This window comes from Pteropus medius, unplaced genomic scaffold (assembly GCF_902729225.1).
Source record: "Pteropus medius unplaced genomic scaffold, Ma_sr-lr_union100, whole genome shotgun sequence".
Taxonomy (NCBI): Eukaryota; Metazoa; Chordata; class Mammalia; order Chiroptera; family Pteropodidae; genus Pteropus; species Pteropus medius.
This window is the reverse complement of record NW_024343578.1, coordinates 2,356,966-2,378,011: the sequence shown is the minus strand read 5'-3', so window position 1 is coordinate 2,378,011 and position 21,046 is coordinate 2,356,966. Positions and strand designations below refer to the sequence as shown.

Here is a 21,046-nt window from a genome sequence, read left to right as displayed (position 1 = left end):
GGAAAAAGCACCAATGGCCCCTTGGCGGTCCTTCCTCCCGCACTGCCAACTCTGAGATCAAGTCCAGCTCTGCCGAGGTAACTTTTTCCAGGGATTGCTTGGCAGGACAGCCGGCCTGTATCCTCGCCCGGCACCACCCCGCGAAAGCCGGAGCCACCCTTACTCCCTTCCTTGAAAACTAAGGGTGCTGAGACGAAAGGCGAGGGCAGGGAAGACCTCAAAACCCTGGGTGCGGAGGCACGCAAATAAGGCGCACTCAGGCGGCAGCCGCCTTGGGAGACCCCACGACGTCAGGAGTGCGCGGCTCACCCGGGTCACTGAGGTGCGCTGGGCAGGTGGAGAATGACTCAGCCTCGCTAGCATCGGGCTTCACAGCGAGTCGGCGCGAGAGCTCCACAAAGTTCCCAGTCACACCCCAGGCCTCACGCGCGGGCCAGCGGCTGGGAAGCCGGGTCCCGGGGAGCGGGCGGCGGCGAGCGAGGCCGCGGGGGACGTGTAGTTCTCAGAGTGTCCAGGCCCCCCTCCGCCCCCCGCCGCTCCTTTCATCGTGCCCCTTTCTCTGTCGACCGCCCGAATGCGCCTCCGCGGGTGGCTGGGGTCTGAGTGGGGAGCGGGTAAACCCCGGGTCTTAGAGGAATCTTTTATTTCCGAAACCAGGGGAGTCCGCCAGTCGGGAAGGAGTTGGCGCTGCCTTTGCTTCCCCGTGCAGCTCCGATATCCCGGCCACCGCCACTCTCCGCAGTTGCGCGGACACCGGGCCTCAGCCGGTCAGGGCACGAGCTGCTCCGTAGCCCCGGCCCGGGCCCGGGCGCGCAAGGGCGGCCCCGCTGCGGGCGGACGCCAGGAGCCCCGCGTTTGTGCGCTCGCGCCGCGGCGGCAGCGCCGCCCTCCCCGCCTTCCCCAGTCAAGCGCAGCGGCTGGGGAAGCCGCTACGGACGGCCACGCTGCGGTGCCCTCGCCAGAACACCCTGAGCCCCGGTCCCATCCCCACTCCACTCCGCCCGCGTGAGACCCCTGCCGCCGCCGCTGCCGCCGCGAGCCCCGGCTTCTTCCTGACTTTTGCCTCTTCACCCTCTCTTCCTTCTGGAAAATTGCGAGGCGGGGGAGGGGGTCGCGTCACCTCTAGGCTCGGCAGCACCTGACCCTGCCGCCCCTGACCCAGACTGGGCGCGCGGCGCCGGCCCGGAGCTGCCGCTGGGAAAGTGCGGGGCGCCGCGCCCAGCCCTCGGCCTCCCTCCTGCGGCCCCACCCCCACCCCTGGCTTGGGTCGCTTGGGCCGAAGGACGGTCCAGGGCTAGCCTGAGAGTCGCGCCCGCGGTGGCGGACTGCGGAGTTGTAAAGAACTCGGCGGCCGCAGTGGGCCGGGCGGGGCAGGGCGCGCTCCACTGCGGCCAAGGACACTGGAGTTTGCGAGGCCCCGCCCGCGCGGCGCCTCCCGCCCTCCCGCCGCGGCCCGCCGGACTCCCCGGGGCCGCCGAGGCGGGGCCGGGCGGCCGCCGCTGCGAGAAGCGCTTCTTCCTCCCTCCTCCCCCTCCTTCCTCCCTCTCCACCTCTCTTCCCTCCCTCCTCTCCCCCTCTTCCCCCCCACCCCACTCCTCCTTTTCTGCTCCCCAAGTGAGCCCGACGCGCGAGAGGCAGGCGGGGCGGCGCGGAGCAGGCAGCCCAGCGCGCTCGCCCACCGTCCGCTCCGTGCAGCTCCCCGCGGCCTCTCTTGTCGCTGCCGCCGGCGCGTCGGAGGGAGCCCAGCATGGCCGGGCCGGGCTCGCTGCGCCGCGCGTCCCGGGGGGCCTCGGCGCTCCTCGCCACGGCGCTTCTCTACGCCGCGCTGGGGGACGTGGTGCGCTCGGAGCAGCAGATTCCGCTCTCCGTGTAAGTGCCGGCTTCTGCGCCGCCCAGGGAGGGGACCCGGCCGCCCGCGACCCACTGTGCCCAAGTTTGGGCGCCTGCAGGTGCCGTTGGGCAGGACCTGCCGCGGGCGTCGGCCTCGCCTCTCGCACCTGCCTTCCCGGAACGGAGTGGGGAGGCGAGGCTGGGGTGGGATCTTCTAGCCCCCTCCTTCGGGTTGGCGAGTGAGACCTGGAGAGGCTCACCTCAAGTGATAGCACCAACTTTGAAGCCTGTTTACTGAATCCAACTTCCACGGGCCGTTTATTTACCCTCCTTTTTGCTATCGTGCCATCTTACTTCTTTTTGGGGGAGGGGGATGGGTGAATTGCTTCCGACTAGTATTTGCCAGGTGATACCCATTTGGGGTGAGTAAGTTCTCAGGCAATCATTAAAATAAAACCCAGTGATCTTATTAGAGAGCCTGGGAGACTTTGTGCATCCTGAACTATGTGACCACCGTCGGGCCCCCTTTCGCGCTGCGCTCTGCAGTTTGGTGCTGGCAGTTTTTACCAAGGCGCTTTTTCTTTCTTTCGTCCCCCCAAATCCAATGTTATATTGCCACGCTCCTTCAACCACAACCATGTATGCGAGTTGCGTGCGTGTTGACTGTGACACTGATGTTACATTCGTTTCTGTGCCCTTTCTCTTGATAGGGTGAAGCTCTGGGCCTCGGCTTTTGGTGGGGAGATAAAATCCATTGCTGCTAAATACTCCGGCTCCCAGCTTCTGCAAAAGGTAAGGTTTCTGTGGTGGCAGGAAGCAGGATTTTTCCAGCACAGAAAATGGAGGCAGATTTAGTTTTCCAAACAAACGTGAACCCTAAGCAGCTTCAGTTATCAGAGGTGTCTCTGATCTCACGGTTTCTTGGCAATGTACTGTGCAGTGACTTCTCCCTACCAACCGGTTATTTTTAGATGACTCTTGATTCTAAACACAAAGAAAAGCAGGATACTCACTGGCACTGTCCTGGCTGGGGCTCGGAAACTGTTTCTGCACGGCTCTCCTCTCAGTGACGGTATTGCTGTTTCAGTGTGAGAGCAGATGCTCCTCTGGCCAAAAAATGCAAACTTCATTCAAGGGGCAGAATCAGTGCCCATTTTACAATGTCTTTCACCTTGCCTTCGTGTGAGGCTGGGGTTCAGTGTATCACAGAAAGATGCTGCACTATTGTTTGTCATCCCTGCAGTTGTACAATCCCATTATTCCACAATCATCTAGACCCAGGGCTGGGATGCATTACATCATTACAGATAAGAAGAATGAATATGGTTATCTTTCCACTCAGCTGCACTGCCGGGTAATAACCTATGAGAGTCGTCCACAAACTTAAGAAATTGGTCTTTGTCCATATTATTCTGGAGAGTAATGAGAATGGAGAATTGATTATTAGGCTTTTATCAGAAGCAGCATCAATTTTAATTCAAACAGGGAGCATTATGCTTAAAATTACATTGTGAGATATATGGTCCTTTGCCCTCCCCTTCAAGAAAAAAAAGAGAAAAATGGCAGCGGAGGAGAGATTTGAGGGGTTAAAAGAATTTCACTTTGACAAATCAACAGGATGAATCCAGGTATTTTCTCAAAGATAGAAAATAAAATTGGCCTTTAGGGGATAATTCTCTGAAAATGGGTACAAACAGCTTAAATTGTTAAGTTAACTTTTAAGCATTTTTAAATGTGCTTTTTGGGCCAATGTAACATATGTGTTATGCATGCTGCCTGGTAACCAAGTACGTATTTTATTTATGGCATTCCACTTCAGAGAGTAGCATTTTTGGGGACATTATATGAAACAGTTTGTCACATGAAATTTAAATATCGTAATGAAACATCAGCCTGCAACAGAATGACAGAAATTATTCTGGTTTAAAAATTGCCAGTAGCCATATTCTTTGAAACTGTGCAAAGATTGTTTGCTTAACTTCATTGTTTGGGAAAGGAGTTCATTGAATTATAGGCAGTTGATAAAAACTTGAGGCTACAATATACCTTTATGTATGATGATAATTTACATACTTGTGACCTATCTTCAGTTTATAAGAATTGACTCTTTTCACTAGGAGTCTTTTAATCTGGACCAGTCTGTACCCTGCTTTGGCATTTTGTCCACATGTCATATGTTTTATGTGAAGAGTTCTGGACTATAACATTGCCTGTGTATTTTCCTTATGCCTTTAAAGAAGTGAATATTTGTATAACTTTAAAGAAGTATTTTTCATCTGTGCGTTGTAGTTGCAGCAACTTTGAAAGAATCCCTTCAGAGCCTGTGACTGTTTTCTTAGTTATGCTTACATATCTTCTATCTCACATTTTGTAGGAGCACATAAAATATGTTTTTCTCCTTCTCTCTTAAGTTAATACACACACACACTCACACACTCACACACACACTCACACTGCACAAAGCCCCATCAACCATATTATTGGCTGCTCTATAATAGCAAATTGGAAACAGCTAAAATGCTTCTCTTACCTTCTCATCAGCATCCTTTCTGATAGTGAATTCACAAGCCTAGCTTTGCTTTTGTCATGTTTGCAGCTTGACAATTGTGTAATTATTTCCAGCTGTTTATGGCTTTGTTGTCATTTCTTGCTGTTGCCTGGCATTTTGTAATCTAATGTGAGGGTAAGGTGAGGTGTTGCTTGGCATTAAGTTCCAGGGTATCTGCTCTTGCATTTGGATCACAGTCATCTGCCATGGAGTCCTGAGATACCCATGGTTTCGCTTACTAGTCATGGACTTCCATGAATGATGGGCAGGGCATGTTAGAAGACTTGGGGAGCATCTTTGCAGGTATCTTTTGGCCATCTTGGTCCATTGCCCTAAAATATGACTATTTTAAAAATTAGCAAAGAACATTGATTTAGAGAGTTCAGAGGACAAATGAGGAAAGATCTGAGGTACTCAGAATGTGGGAAGCATAACATCATTTAGAAAAGCAAGGAAACAGTTGTCTTTCTCTTGTTTATTTTCAAATTTCTGGCTGTTTGCATGGGAAATTAGTACTCTAAGTCAAAACTCTGTGCATCTTTCCAGTTCGTCACTACATCTTTAACAGTTAAGATACTCTCAAAATGATTTAGAAAACTTGGTTAAAAAATGTGTTAATGCTGTATTAAGGGGACTCAAAGGTGACTATACTGTGTTGCATAACAGACTGTAATTACTCTTTTAAGGCATGGACATTTAAAGTTGAATTTCAGCTAAATAAGGTATACTGTATGCCATTGTATAATTTTATGTATTCTTTGTAGTTTCTTTAATTGACACTTCATGTTTTCACTGATGTAGTATGTTCATTTTTAGCACGAGAATTTAGTAATTTTTGCATTAAGGCAAAAACTTTACCAAGTAGTTATTGTGAATGTAAGTTAATAATTGGCCATCTATTTTAAGGTTTTTGGAGACTGCAAAAAATGCCATTTTGGTAACAGGTTTTTATTAGGTAATTTAATTGTAGGTAGCAGTTTTATCACTGACTTCATCAACATAAGTACGAATATTTAACAATGTACCTCATTGCTGTGGCTTCAGGAAGGAGAATATTTCATCAATTGTTTCTATGTTTAATACCATGGTATTCACTATATTAGCCTATGATAATATATTAGATATTCATTGCTAGACTTTCTCTATTTTTTCTTCTTTTTGTCTTTGCTGAGCATAGGAGTAGCAACCTAGTAGTTTCTTAAAAAGAAGATATTTTTGATTTTATAAAATGAAATAGTCCATGTTTTAGCAAAGTGTGTGTTTTCAGTACAGAATGGAGGAATGTGGGACAGGGATGTTGGAGTTGGAGTTAATCTTGAGAGGTTTTACAGTTGTAGGATAGTGGCCCTGAAAGGAACGTTGGTGTGCTGCTGTGTGCCTGGATGCTGCCTTCCTTAGCTGCAGATACTGCAGAGGTTTCGATTCACTTCACCCTTTAATTAACTTTCCTGTTTGACATATTCATGCCAGGATTCAGCTGCCACTATCTTGCTTCATTTTCCCCACAGAATGTGTTTTGTTTGGGTTCTTTTGGGAAGGCATAGCTTCATTACCGCTTTAATTTGGGGATTCAGTGAGAAGCATTCTAGTAGGCACCGTAACCTAGGCTGTTAAACTCATGAGCTCCACACCCCTAACATTCATAATAAAAGGCATTAAACTGGTGTGATTCTCATTTCATTCTCCTTAGGGACAATTTGATAGGAGCTAGGTTTTTCCTTCTATTTAGTCCTGCATTCAGGGAATGCATGTTCATGGAAATGAAGGGTTCCAATTCCATTTTCCAGAATTGTGATGATAAATACACAGCAGAAATACAGGTAATGTGTGTCTCTGCCATTAATGCTAGAAAAGAATTGGCATTTATCTTGGACGCCTCATGCAGCACTTATTAGAATGCACAACCAGGTTTTTGTTTTATCAACTATTTATTGAGAGAGCGGCTTTAATAAACTTGATATCTCTTTCACAAAACGGAGTCAGCAAACTAAAAGGTTGGTTCTTTAAGCCATTTTGATAATTATGACTTTTTATCAATGTGGGAATCGATGGACTTTTCAATAATTAAATATTAGTGGTCACTTGTCAGGAATTGGGTGGCAGTGCTGTGCTGCCTCTGGGAAGCCTGACACTCTACAGATTGCTTTCATGCAGGAGGTGCTACTTAGCCGAACACTTTTGTTGAATAAACACAGTTATTTGTCATCCTGCAAGATTAATGCATTCATCCTAGGCCGCTGATGATTTAAGTCCCGGGACCAGTTCAATTACTGGACTTTTCCCTGGCAGATTATTTTTTAGTCTTGAAATCTCAGAAATGACAGTTTTCAATCTTTCAGGGCAGTTTATTGGTCTCATTAGCCCAATCACCAGGACATTAGCAGGACAGGGTACCAGTTAGAATTCAGTTGGCGCAATTTACCCACACATGTATCTAATTGCATTTGTAAACTCATACATAGTCACTTGCTGCAGCGAAAGTTCTTTGTGTATGGCTTTGCTCAGTTTTTGTCTGAGCCTTTTTTGTTCATTTCTTGTTCTCAAAATTTCTTTTCTGATATATTTTTGCTTTGGTTTTTCTCTCATTAGGAATTGCTTCAGCCTCTGTTGCTTAAATTTACAGGTGCTAGTCAAAATTAAGGGAAATGAAAATAGAGACATGGTTTTCTGTCAGAAGCAAACTTCAGATTTTTATTCTAATGTGGCTATTAATTGTGATCAATTACTATGGTGCTCTCAAACCGATTTTACTTTATTTTTATTTTATTTTATCTTATTTTTTCTAATACTAGCGTGCTTTTAGACAGACACATGAATACCAAACCACCTACTAATTATGAAATCTGTCAGGCACGAGCAAGCACAATTAATATTTCCAGTTTGTGATAAAGACAAAGCTGTGTATCAGGATGAACAAAACCCTTACCCGGAGTAACTGTGGCTCTGTCAGGTGTTTCATTGTCCTACAGTTTGAAGCACACATTCACAGAAGTGCCAGTTTGGGGTTTTAGCTTTTTTCTTTTTCAGTTTTCGATTGATCCTCACTTGGTGTTTAGTGCTCCTACTTATGTTGATCAATGATTGACTTGGTGTTTTGGGCTTACTTAAAGAAGCATGCATTCTCAGAAGGATCCTTTGCTTCAGGTCTGTCATTAATCCAGATTCACCACCACAGATAACCACAAATAGGCTTTTTCTTTATCCAAGCACATACCTCCATGGCATTTATTTCTGGGGTCCCCCGTATCTTTGACAGTCACAGTGCTTGTTGAAATGAGCTCCCAAGTTGAAATGCACAGCATCTTCTAGTCAGAGACTTTCAGCAGATCGATGTTTCCTGGGACACTGTGACTTGATTTCGAGGTTTGCTGTGGGCGAGGCTGAGAAAAAAACGAAATAGGTGTTGTAAATGCTGGTCTATGAATTAGCATATGAGATTTTTTTCCCCCTTTCAATGTAATTTTTATACAAGAGACAGAACGGCCTGTGTTTCATCTCCAGTGACTGTGGTGATGCTTTTGTATATCATTCAACGAGGGGAAAAGTTCGTCATATCTGGCAACACTGATAGAATCTTCATCAGCCCTCTTTGGTCTGTTATACAAAACTAGCTTCTTCAAGGGAATAGAATGATGTAGATGAAGAAGAAGGTGCTTGTTGCCCCTTGAATTTCCTGAGTATTCAGTGACCAGCAGAGAGAGGTGGTTGTTTCTCAAGGACCTCTCTGTGACACATTTTCTACCTGGGCCACACCTCACCCTTGGCAGATCTGCATAGCCGATGTGTTTTAGAGGATTTCTGTGAGTAGTCAGCACATCTGCTTTTCAGAAGAAAGTTATTTGACAAATACAGCTTTGAAAAGGGTCCAGTATGTTTTCAATAAAAGGTAAACATTTCAATTTACATTTGCTTTGAACAACATTTATTGGATGCTCATTCCAAGGCAGTTTAAATAAGGCATTACATTTATAAGGTGTATTAAATTTATGTGCTGCATAGCTTCTTGGTTACCCCAAACCAAGATTATGAAAATAACTCAGAAGCCAAACTATTACGGGGCATTTCAAGGCCAAATTGTAAAGGAGAGCATTATCTCTTGACAAGAAATAGATGGCTATTTCTTCACTTTGTGCACTTAAGAATATTTATCTTAGCACCTGATATTGGAAAACAGTACCATCCCAAGGTTAAAAGAGCTGCTATCCATGTAAATGATCCGGACAAGCTACTTGGGCAGGATCATAAATGGCTGTGGGTTCATAGAACAGACCTCTGGTAGAAGCAACTGCCAGTCGATATTTGGGGCTTGCACATGTCATTGCCATTATACTTTTAAGTTTGTGCGTGCATGAGTATGCCAATAAAAATGGATGCTGCTCATCACAGAATGTGCCAGATACTGCCTGCTGACAGGGAAGACTGTTCTTGTTCTCTTGGGCTGCTAGAGAGAGTGGCCTGAGGGAGCAAACCAGGGTGCTAGGAGAGAACCAAGTGACCCAGTCCACCAGGCATAGATTTATCTAGCATCTGAGATTTTATAGGCAGCTAGAAGCTGAGGATTTGCTGAGACCAGGACTAGCTATATAATTTGCAGGGCCCAGTGTGATAGGAAAATACAGGTCCCCTCGTTAAAAAATTGTGAAGAATTTCAAGATGATGATAGTAGAGCATTAAAACAAGCACGGGGCCCACAGGGCCTGGGGCAAAGCTCCATGTGGGACAGGCTGTTCTCATTTTGGCTTTCTTTTTTCCTTGCTTGGTCGCTTGTCCAGTCAGCCCAATTTAATGTTCCTGGCTGCAGTTAGTCTAGGGGGCATCTTTTGCCCATCTTTATTTGTCGTCCGCATAGGTCAAGAGCTTGGAGCACTTTTAGAGACACGTCTTTGGAGACACAGTGTTGTTAAAGGAAAGGTCATTGCCGAGGAGCAGTGGCATGTGTCTCATCTTTTCTCTAGGCTTTTCCTGAGTGGCCTTGGGCAAATCACTTAATCGAATTGTAAAAACAGGTAGCATTCACTGGAAGTCTCTGCATTTCAGGTACTATGATAAGTACTTTACGTATGTCATCCCATTAAGTTTCTCCAACAACCTAATGAGGCAGGGACTACCACTCATCCCATTTTACAGTTTTAGAAGCTGAGATTTACAAAAGTTTAGCAGCCTCTCCAACGTGACTAAGCTGAGCTTCCAGAGTCTGCACACCCGGCCATGGTGCTGTAGTCTCTCCTCTTTGTGTGACCTTTTTTGACCTCAGTTCCTGTTAGGAAAAAAATGTGAATAATACCTGTGTTTCTTAACCTCACTGGTGTTTGAGAGGATTAGATGCGATAACATCTGGGAAATTACTTCGGAAGCAATTAAAGCCTGAGATAACAGCTGAGAGGACACGGTTTGGAGTCAGAACTTAGATTTGAGTCCCAGATCTGCCATCTCCTAGCTGGGTCACCTTGTAGTTTAACATTTCTGAACCTGTACTCTCAAGTGTGAAAGGAGACCAATACCTTCTACTTTAAAAACTGTGGTGAAGATTAAATGAAATAAAATATGCAGAGCATCTAGTACATTGCCTGGCACCTAAGAGCTTCCTGCCTGAGAGTTGCTGAGGTCATAATTCTTTGCATGACAAAAATACCAGCTCTTCAGATAAAGTTCCTTAAGCACCTGTGGGGCCTAGCTCCACACATATATGTAAACTGAGTGAACAAGCAAGTACATGAAGGGTTGAGTGAGTTCCGGATGCTGGCACATAGGAAAGTGATCCCACCTGGTACTTGATGGGGAGGAGGCAACAGTTGATATGGCCTCTACCCAGATGTTCACTCTTCTCTTTGAGGTCAGCTCCCTTCACCCTGAGGGTCAAGGAGACACCCAGAGGAACCCCTCACATGGGGTCTTTCTGTTACATCCACTGTGCCTTACCCTGCTATGTAGGCACTGGGTTAGGCTGAGGAATGACGGTGTCTGCCGCACTGCCCAGAGCACCCAGCAATTTCCCTGCTGTAAGAGCACATCCAGAAGCCAGCCGTGAACACACATTAATTCAGATGCCCTCTTGGACAGCATTTCAGGCATTTCCTCCTGTGAGAATTCTTCTTGTTAGGCCTTGGAGGACTCTTCTCCCAACCAGTTTCTGGGGAGCAGTGCTAGATGCCAGCCAGGGGACAAGACATCTTGCTGGAGTAGAGTGGTCCTTCCTCCTGTCAGGGGGCAGGGAGGTACAGCAATATGTGGGGACCACCATTTGTCACCAAGTCTCAGAAGCCCCTGAAAGGCATCCCATGTTCCTTGGCTCTTCTCGTTGGCTTTGCCCACCTCCTCTTCAGAGTTCCTTGGCATGTTGTGTTGTGTTTTGGCCTTTGAGCTGCATTCCTCTGCTGATCTTCTTAAAGATGTAGAATGAGTGACACTTGCCATCCCTCTTTGTGTAAACCAGGTACCAACACTTTGAAATCATGATGGGGGGATGCTATTGTAGTTGTATAACTTTCAAAAATTGTTTATACATAAAGCCATTATAATCAACACTGAAAAATAGTAAGAAATCAGCAATGAAAGTAAACAGAGTTCCATTTGGGCCAAATAGTTCAGACACCAGCTTTATCTCTCTGGGCACTAGTTTACTTGTTGGCAAAATAGAACTAATGACAAAAGCCTATGGGTCATAAGGTTTTGGGAGGATTAAAAGATATAACACATGTAAAGTAGTTTAGAATGATATGTGGCACATGGGAAGCCTTAGCTTTCTAGCTACCATCCCATTTCAGTATTAATAAAGAGAAAGAGAGATGCCTAAAATTTTAGTTCACTTTGATCCCATGATGCGTTCATAAAATTAAGGCAATATATGTCATGCACATTTAATGTCACGGGGCACAATGGCAAACAAAAGCATTATGTCTCTGAGAAGGTAAATTTTTTTTTTTTGCTTTCTTTCCCAAATTTTCCTAATCCTGTTCCTTGGACAGTAAAGATGGGCAGTTGTGAGATTCTAGTTTGTTCTTCTATAACATTGTGCTATAATTTGCAAAGAGAAGTGAGAGTCAGAAATACTGGGCAGGCGTTTGGCTCTTTGTCCCTGTGCCATCCATAATGCCTTTTCCATTGTGCTGCATTGAGGCAGAGGCAGAAAAATATTGTAAAAAGAACAATAGGTGTGGGAGGCAATAAATCCATTGGAGGTATGTACAAACAGCTCAGTGGGCATAGGTTTTTGCCCCACTGACATAAATGATAGTCATTTGGCTTCTGGGATGGTAATACTGAAGTTCGAATATTCCTTCTTCTCCATTCTGGTCTGGGCTCCGGTCAAAATGCTACGCTGGGAAAAAGGGCACACTTTAAGGAGAACTATCAGGCGATCATTAAAGGGCATATGTACACATGTGTTTTAATATACATTCCCTTTGTTAATAAAAACTGGTAACTACTTTAAAATCTCAGGGTCTCGGCCAAGTTCTAGTAGTTCAAAACAGCAGGAGTCATTTGGTCACCCTGAAATAAGATGTAATCCTCTCTGGAAAGGGCTCATGGCTCACTAATCTTTTAAAAAAAAGCCAGTGATACCAGAACAGAAATTTCAGACTTAGAGACCCATGCTGGATTTCCTACTTAAACAACAGTATTTTCAGGTTTTTTTTGCATGAAACAAATATCCTCTGAATGATAGGAAAAATATATAAAGTCAGAAAGAAGTCTGAGGATTATTGATTTTAAAAATCTTTAAAGAGAGGCAGTTGGTCTTGGGAAGGCAGACTGTCTAGAGGTGAGACTCTGGATGTGAGTCAGACTAGTTTGGATTTGAATCTGATGCTGCTGTTGACCAGTCATCTGACCCTGACAAGTCAGTCACTGAACCTCGGTGTTCTTACCTGTCAAATGGGCACAATGATACTAACTTCTAGGGAGGAGTTGAGAGGTCCGAATGAGATGCTTGGCCATAACTGCTCATAGGAAGTGTTTAGATAAGGTGGACTTGTTATTATTATTCCCCAGGAGCTGTTCCCACATACCGGGGTTTATTGGCTGCTGAAGACAACAGTTTGTCCACTGGGGGAAAGTTAATATCAGGCCATCCAGAGGCCTTATTCAGAGACCCCACTAAAGCTGCCCACTGCTGAGCCCCATAAGAGCTTCGTAGGCAGTAATCCTAGTAATGATGCAGGTGCCTTATTTGTATTATTTAATTCTTTACAACCACTCCTGAGGTTGGTTCTATCATCATCTCCGTCGTAGAGGGGCAGAAACCAAGACAGAGAATATGACTTTGCCCAAGGCTACAGAGCTCCAGGTGGCAGAGGCAGGTTTGAGCCTGGGTCATATGAATCCTGGTCAGGTGCCTGGGCTGGGGTGAGGTCTGAGGAAGGGCATCTGTGTATTTTCCAGGACCAGCAATTTTCCAGTGCTTTTGTCAACCTTCTGTTGGCTCATTGGGGCGGTTGTTGGAAAAGTCTTCCTGCCCTTAATTCTTACTCAAAAGGAATACTTTGCCTTGTTTGGGTGCATTGCATTGTCATTTGCTTTCATAATATAGAATTAAAAGGGGCAACAGCTGGACTGAGGGGAGGGCCCCGTAAACCGTTTAGCTTTTTATAGTTCTCCCTTTTATTATAATAAAATGATGCTGCTGGTCTTTTGATTTCCATTATGGGTCAGCCAGCTTTCCCCTCGTTAGATCTGACTCCTAAGCTTTTCTGATGATCTCATTGAATTTGGTTAAATTTCCCTTTCTGTATTCCCCATTATGGTATGGATGGTTGTGTGGAAGGGCTAGCTTGGGCTCTAGACCTTGGGACAAGATAGATCTGGCTTTGAGGTCTAGTTTGGCCTTTCTTCAACCAGGCCTCAGGTTCCTTATCTATAAAATGGGGTTACAGTGAGGATTAGCTATTTTGGCATGTATCAGTCTTAGCACAGACCTGGATATCCAGGAAGTGCCCAGTAAATTTTAGCCCCTCTGTCTTTGTTATCCTCATTCTTTGTCTTTCTGTCCTGGATGTTTGATGGTGCTCATTTATTTATTTATTTATTTTTTTCTCACGGGGAAGCCACAGTTCTGTTTTTCTGCATGATTGACAGCTAGCTCGAAGGCCACAGCCCTTGGACCCACTAGGGTCAGTTTTATTTTGTGCGGAATGAGTCTGGCAGATCCTTCTGTGCCCTTGGTAGGTCTGGGGATGTGTGATATCCTGAGACCCCTTATCTCTTTCGGTGTGGTGTGTTGAGAAGGAGGCAGGTAAGCTAGACCTTAAATTCCCCGAGGGCAGGCTTGCTCTTTTGGATGGAAGAGGGTCCCCCTTTGGCACTTTGCACAGAATTCTTTTTGGGGTGGGCTTCAGGGGTTGTTGTGGAATGCATGAATGTACAGATAAACAAAGGAAGGGCTGAGCTGAGCCTTTTCTTGGTGCTCTCATGCTGGTGATGAGAATAAGAATGCTGTTGAGCGCAGGCGTCGGTCCTTTGGATCCCTTTCTTCATTTATTCTCCAACGCTGGGTTTTATGAGTCCTAGCTTCAGGCGTGGATGCCACAAGATGTCAGGGACGCCTCCCAGCTCCAGCAATCCAGCTCTGAAGCCCTACATGTGGGTCCCTCTCCCACAGTCTCGGTGCCAGTAGGGACTGGCAGACAGTTAAGCCAGCTGGTCCTCACTTCTCCTAGCCTGTCACCCCCTCCTCACCCTTGCGAGCATCCCAGCCCTTCTTGGTCAGCACCTTGAAAACATGGCCGAGTCTCCATCAGAAGCCTCCCACCCGGGCTGAGGGGTCCTGGTGCTTCCGCAGTGCCAAGCCGAGCAGCTGCCATGGGAGCACCGCAGTGCCGGGCGGGAGCACTGCAGTGCCGGGCGGGTGCACGAGGAGCACCAAGCGAGACTGATGGGGCTGCGCAGCCGCCACCATCAACCTGGGGGAGGCAACTCGGCACAGGCAATTAGGAAGCTGCTGCGGCTAATTCCGTGGAGCGCAGGAACGCCACATTCTCGGTGACATTAGGGAGAAATCTGGATTTTCATTTCTATCCCTTTTACCTTCATGTGGGATCATTACCTGGCCTTCTTTGAGGCCAGCGTCAGATGTTGCACAGTGTTTGCTGAGCATGACTATACCTTCTCAGTGCAGCTTCCTTTTATTTTGTATTTGTTTGTTTGTTTGTTTATTTCTTTACACCACTGGGACTGGATTTCTGAGTCTGTGTATTGCAAGCAATCAACTGATTCTTAGTGTGCTGCACGCACGTATCTGCAGCATCCACAGAACAGTGCTACCGACTTCTGGATGACATCTCGGCTTCGCCCTTCATGGCTGTGGCCAGCACCTTCATGTAGGAGGAAACCTTGTGAGAGGCCATAAATCGAGTTTGGGTTATTTGCATTTGCATTTGTGTCCCGCAGGTGTAATTGCCCTCTCTCTCTTCCAGGCTTGGCCCCAGGATGTGCCGAAAGTCTGCACCCAGCACAGCCCCTCTGAGGGGGAGCAGCTGGCTGGAAAGTGGGAATTAAATTATATGTATTTAATGGGAGACAGTTTTGCCAAAGGATGTTTAGCTCCAGCCTCACTTCTCCCAGTATCAGGCCTGACAGAGTATCGCATTTTGAGGCTCTTGGAGGATTCTTGCATCCACCTCCTCCCTAGTACATTAATCTGTGGAGGCCGTGAGGATGATTTTTGCTCTGTGGAGTGCTCCATGTCATATCACACGTGGAATTTGCCATGTGGCTGTGCAGTGACCAGATCAGATGCCTCCCTTCTACCTTCTTGCTGAGCCTGACTACTCACTCAGAAGGGAATGAGAGAACTTTTGAGCTGGAGCAGATCTTGAGAAACAACCCTTTCACCTGTGGGTGCTTGGGGACCCGGTGGCAGGTCCCAGGTGTCACAGTGAATCAGGAATGCCAGCCTTGGGTTCTTGCATTGAGCCCACAGGGAAGGAAGGCACCATATCACACAGAGGACTTTTCGAAGGACAGAGAGAAGCAGCTGCTAGCCCGATGTCCCTCTGTTCCCTGCCCCATGCCTTTCGGAGCTCCCCTCCTGGATTGCAGGGGAAACCTGCTCTACTCACCATGCAAAAGGACATTTTTACAACCTTTTCTCAGGTTAAATTGCTTTCAAGCCTGAATTTCACCTAGAGAAAATGTTTCGCAATGGATCTCTTTTTAACAGCCAAAATATTTTGTCCCAGTGTGTCATCGGGGAGCATTCCTCTTATTAACATGATCTGCGTAAGTAAAGCAAGTTGGAGACAGAACAATTAGTCAAGCATTTATTCAGTACTGATAAACCCATCTGGAAACCTGAGGCCTCAGCCTTCTCCTTTTTTTTCACAATAGAGCTTCAAATGATCAAATGCTTCATTTTGGATAGAATATCATGGTTTGGGAAAATCGTTGGCTGTCTTAATAGACTTATAAGAACACATTTACTTTTAACCTAATGTTGGAAATGTTTTCTTCTCTCACTCTTTTCCTTCCTGCTTCAGCAGACACCCATTGAATACTCAATGAGGCATGCAGAGCTGTGTTGGGTGCCAAAATCTCTTTGCTACTGTGGTCACCTTTCACATCCTCACCCTGAATGCTTCAGTGACAGTCCCCAAACACATCAGGCTGAGTCACGCCTCCGTGCCTTGTCCCATGCCGTTCTTATCATCTACACTGCCCACCCCGTTGCCCTTCTCTGGTTGCTGAGTCTGACTCTAGAGCAGCGGTTCCCAACCTTTTTGGCACCAGGGACTGGTGCTCCTATGAGAATCTAATGCCTGATGATCTGAGGTGGAGCTGAGGCGGTGATGCTAGCACTGGGGAGTGGCTGCAAATACAGAAGAAGCTTTGCTGGCTGGCCTGCCGCTCACCTCCTGCTGTGCAGTCAGGTTCCTAACAGGTAATGGACCAATAGTGGTCCACGGCCAGGGAGTTGAGGACCCTTGCTCTAGGGGATGTCAGACTTTATCATCAGAAATGTCACTTGGGGAGCTTGTTAAAATGCATTATTCCAGGCCCCACTCCAAGAGATTCAAACTCAGTAGGCTTGGCCCAGTTCCCAAGAACCTACGTTCTAATGAACTTCTCAGGTAATTCTGATTTTGGTGGTCCAGAGTCCATGCTTTGAGAAATGTTGTTTACATTCCTCTGCTGAGATGGCTGTTGGCTTTCTCTAAAGAGACCTGAATGTTTCCTCTCTTTTCTACTGGAAATATGCATATCAGCCAACAGTGGTCTGCTGAAGTGTCAGTGTCCATGAAGTCTGTGCTGTCCTGGGCCAGAAGCAGTGGCTGCTCAGCCCCTAGACCCAACCCAAAGCGAACACTGGGTGGTACCTTCCTTGGTGTGCATGGTGTGAATGGAGCTTTTCTTCCATCATAGAAATAGAAGCTTTGGAATAAGTCAGGCATTTTTGTCTTTTAAGTTAGAAGTACCCAGGAGTATGTCTGATTGTTGAAGCAGTTTATTTAAAAATCACTGAGCAGAGTTAAAGTGGACATTTCCTAATTTATGAGATGGAGAGGAATTTGTTGACCTGTCACCAATGGCTTTTCTTCTTACCAAATCGGTTACAGGAACCTGTGGTTACCAACCCTTTAGCAGAAATTGTTTGGTGAATATCAGTATGAAAGATGCCATCTGCTTTACATAAAAGGCTGCTCCTAATCTCCCTGGTACTCCCCCCAGGGGTCTGCTGGGCACAAAACTGCATTTTTTCCAAGTCAGCGGCTTTCAAACTTTTTTGGCCATGGCCCACTGTAAGAAATACATAGTTTATTGGAACCCATTGCACACAACTTCACATGTGAAACACAAGTTTTTTGAAACATTACTTAGCCTTATTCTCTGTGGTGCAGTCTGGTCTGTTCTATTCAACCATACTCCTCTCCTCTCTTCCTTCCTCTCCTCTTCTCCCCTCCCCTCTCCTCCCCTACCCTTCTCTCCCCTCCTATCTCTATCACTTTAGAAGCCTGGCTGTGAACAATAAATGGATCTCACAACCTAATAAACGTGTTAAGAAAAAGAATGCTTTAAAATGTTATTAAGTTAGATTATAGGTTAGTTTAATTTTATTCTGGGGGCTATAGCATTGATTTTTGAGACTAAAGCTGTGTTTTCTCCAATAATAATGATAGATGGTGATAGCTAATGTTTATCAGCCAGTCACAATGCTAAGCTCTCTATATAAATTTTATTTCACCTTTTCAATAATCCCATGAGGTGAGTACTCCGATGGCCCCATTTTGTAGATGAGGATACTTAGGTTCAGGGAGGTGAAGTGACTTACCCAAGGTCACATTGCTAATAAGAGCTAACGTTAGTTCTGGAACTCAGGGCTGTCTGACTGTGACCCTGTATTCTTAACCTATGTTTGCATTTATCTCTTTCTGTTGTCAGCAGCAAACCTTAGTTAGTCCTAAGTGTTACCTCTGCGCTGCTATGAAGAAAGTCCAGTTAGAGGCAATATGGGGGTGAGAGAAGGGAGGAGAGTGGAAGAGGAAAGTCTGGGGAGCATAGAGTGAGCAGTGGTCTTCAGGACACGATATTTTATTCAGCACTTGCGGAATTTACATAGAGTTTCTGTATCTGAATTAGATCGGCCGCCTCCTCTTAGGTGTTTGTTATTGAAGTTGCTGGACAATCATTTGTTTTTTCGTCTCTGTCTCTGACCAGGGGTCGTCTTTCTGAAGCCAGAAACGATGTCTTGTTCTTATTGGCATGCCCAGGACCTGGCCTGAGGAGATGCCTCATGAGTGTTTGGGGAATGAGTGAGTGCATGTAAAAGATCCTTTAATTTAATCCTCACAACTAGCCCTTGAGTAGTATTCCATGCTCGCATTGCATTTGAGGAAACTGGGACCAAGATTATGAAGCTAGTGATGGAAGAGTCAGATGGAGGAACACCACCCCCCAGATGCAAATGTGACTCTTATGTTCCTATTTGTTTGTGTTTTGAAGGTTAATTTGGTTATCCCATCTCATTGCTAGAATTTATTTTCTTACATCTGGATCTGGGTTTGCTGATCTTGGTTTCCTGGTTTTATTTTGTTTTTTGGTTGCTGGGATGATGTGGCTGGACCAGATGGTCACAGGGCGAGAGAGGGCAGAGCCCTGGCTGGGAGTCTGGGATCCAGGTTCCGACTTTGGCTCTGACACTGATTCTCCCTGGGCTTGCACTCCACAGAGCTTCAGGTTCCCTCAGCGCTGAGACACAGCACGACCTGGAGGATAGCTACCTCATTTCCCAGTCTGTTCTACCATGAGATGGGTGGTGCTCTTTCCATTTAGTGCCAGTGTCTATCCATCCTACCATCTGTTGCACTGCCTCTGTCTGCATTAGGCACCTTCTGGAGTGGAGGGAGATATGAAGACACTAACTACTGTCCCTACCTCAGGAATCTGGTAGGGGCAGTGACTCACCTCAGCACAAACTCTGTGGAAGACAAGGCAGACTTAGCTGAATTGCCAAGAGAAAACAAGGTAGCACCATTGTTGGAGGAGGCAGAAATGACATCCCATCTAGGTAAGTTCTTTACATTTTTGCTAATGCCATTTCTTGGGAATCTGTACCACAGACTCGTTCTTCGAGTTGTATCAAGGAATGGAGTCATCTTTGAATATAAAAAGCAAAAATAAAAGGGACTAACATATTTGACATATGATGAAGTTCTGTGATATTTTAGATAGTGAGTAAATTGGTATTTATATAACCTGATCTATTCATTTCTCCTGATCAACCCTTCCTTGAATGTTGACTTAATAACACGCCTGACTAAATCACGTTAATTGCTTTAAACTGCCAAATTAGGAAAAAAAAAAAGCTAGCATTCATTCAACAAGTGTACTGTGTTATTTTCTGGCTGGAGCCAGGAAAATAGCTAAAGTCTCTTGGGAAAGGTGGAAACTGAGCAGCTCAGGAAAGGGAGTTGCACATCCCAGTCATCGGAATTCAATGAATGGCAGCAACCATTGGTTTAATTCCTATCATCTTTGAGTCATACATCCACCCTCCAAGTTCAGTGGTATTGCCTCATCCAGAGGATGTCAGCCCCTCAGAGCAAGACCTTTGGCTTGTTTTATTGCTCTATTTTTGGCTCCCATAATAGTCTTTGTCAGTAAATATTTGTGGAATAAACGAATGAGTGAGTGCAGGGAGTGAATGAACTTTAGAGGCTGAGAAAACTGAGGCTAAGAGAGGTCAGACAGATCATAAAGGACAAAATAGAGATTCACACAGGTCTGCTCTGTTCTCAGCCATGGCCATCACTTAGTGGGGGCTCATTAGTGTTACCTAAATTCCTGGGAGGAACCCTGTCTGTCCCCTGTAATCTGAATGTGAAATGTGTGTGTGCATGTGTGCACACACGCACGCATATGCACACTTTCCAGGATGGCATTCGAGAAGGTGGGTCATATTTGATGTAGCCTTTTGATTGTTTAGAAACTAATCATTTGGTTGTCAGTTTTCATTCAGCGGTAGAATAACAGACTGATAACTTTGCTCTCTTTTGGAAAAAAGCTCTCTAAAAGTTCTTATGTTCTGAATTAACTGCAAAGTGCCACCAGGATATTGAAATAAACCATATCCACCAAGGCCTCATTCGAGGTGATTTTTCTGGGACTTGGTGAAGGAAAGCTTTTCCTACTGAACTACATGTGTATGTGTCATCTTCCTCATGTTTATTGCAATGGTGATTTAAACCTCCCAGCTCACTGCACAACCCCTCAGACTCAATTGCAATGGGCCACAAAGCTTCACTGTTTATCCTCTTACTCAGGTCTGTTTCGTTGGCAAGACTGCTGGGTTAAGTGAGAAATAAAAGGAATGGCAGAGGGGCTGAAGTGTAAAGAGGAGCACTTTCTGTTTTTTTTTCTTCAAGTTTTGTATTAAGGAGCATGAGAAGGCAGTGTGAATTTGGTGATTTCTTTTACTTATTCATCATTCATTTATTCGTCATTCAATAAACATTGTTGCATCTCGCTACTCTGTCCCAGGTGTTGTGCTGCCTTTCGGGGTATATGGACAAGCAAAATAAGACATAGTCCACACCCTCATGGACTTTACAACCTAGAGCAGGAATCAGGCATTTCTCAAAGAATTAGACCAACTCATGTAAGTCTCCCTGTAGTGACCTGCTGTGTTCTCATGTCACAGGAGGCTTTGCTAAGGGGATGAGCTTCAGCTGAGACCCGGAGGGATGGCAGGAATTAATAAGAGAGAGTAGAATAAGGGACCCTGGATCCTTTGCGATGTTTCCTCATCCATCCTGGCCCAGTCCCACCCTCACCACCCTGCCTGGGACCATGTTTCAGTTCCTTGTGTGAGTTCTGGGTCCCAAAACTCACTCTAAACTTTCTTCTCAGCCTTTACTTCTCTTGCTTCCACTGCCCTAAACTCTATGCTTGTCCTTAGAGCTGCCTGTAGAATTCTTAGTCTTCAAACCTAGTTTTCTAATTCAGAAAACATCTTCAAGCTTCTACTCTGCTGGTACTCAGTGTCGGGCCCTCAATTGCTACTGCTTTCGGGAAGCCTTTTCCAATCTTTGTCATCTTTTGCCTTTTGAATCTCCCTCATGGTCTTCATAGTTGACCTTGGTTTCTAATTACTGTGATATCATTATTAGGTCTTCCCCTCAGCTCCACAAACTTTCTGAGGCCCTCCTGTCTTTCTTATTTTTGTTTTCTGGATGG

At 45.7% G+C, this 21,046-nt stretch overlaps 1 protein-coding gene across 2 annotated transcripts in view; it reads left to right on the top strand.

Moving 5' to 3' along the window:
* The first annotated feature begins 1,628 nt into the window (after positions 1–1,628).
* Positions 1,629–21,046, top strand: part of CACNA2D3 (calcium voltage-gated channel auxiliary subunit alpha2delta 3) — a 793,860-nt gene continuing 774,442 nt past the window's right edge. Inside the window, exons 1-2 of one of the 2 annotated variants that reach the window (XM_039867421.1) lie at positions 1,629–1,869; positions 2,541–2,622. In XM_039867421.1, coding sequence (XP_039723355.1) covers positions 1,748–1,869; positions 2,541–2,622 — 204 coding nt within the window. In that variant the 5' untranslated portion in view covers positions 1,629–1,747. Of the gene's footprint in view, positions 1,870–2,540; positions 2,623–21,046 lie in introns of those variants that run through there. The other variant, XM_039867422.1, reaches the window with a different exon arrangement.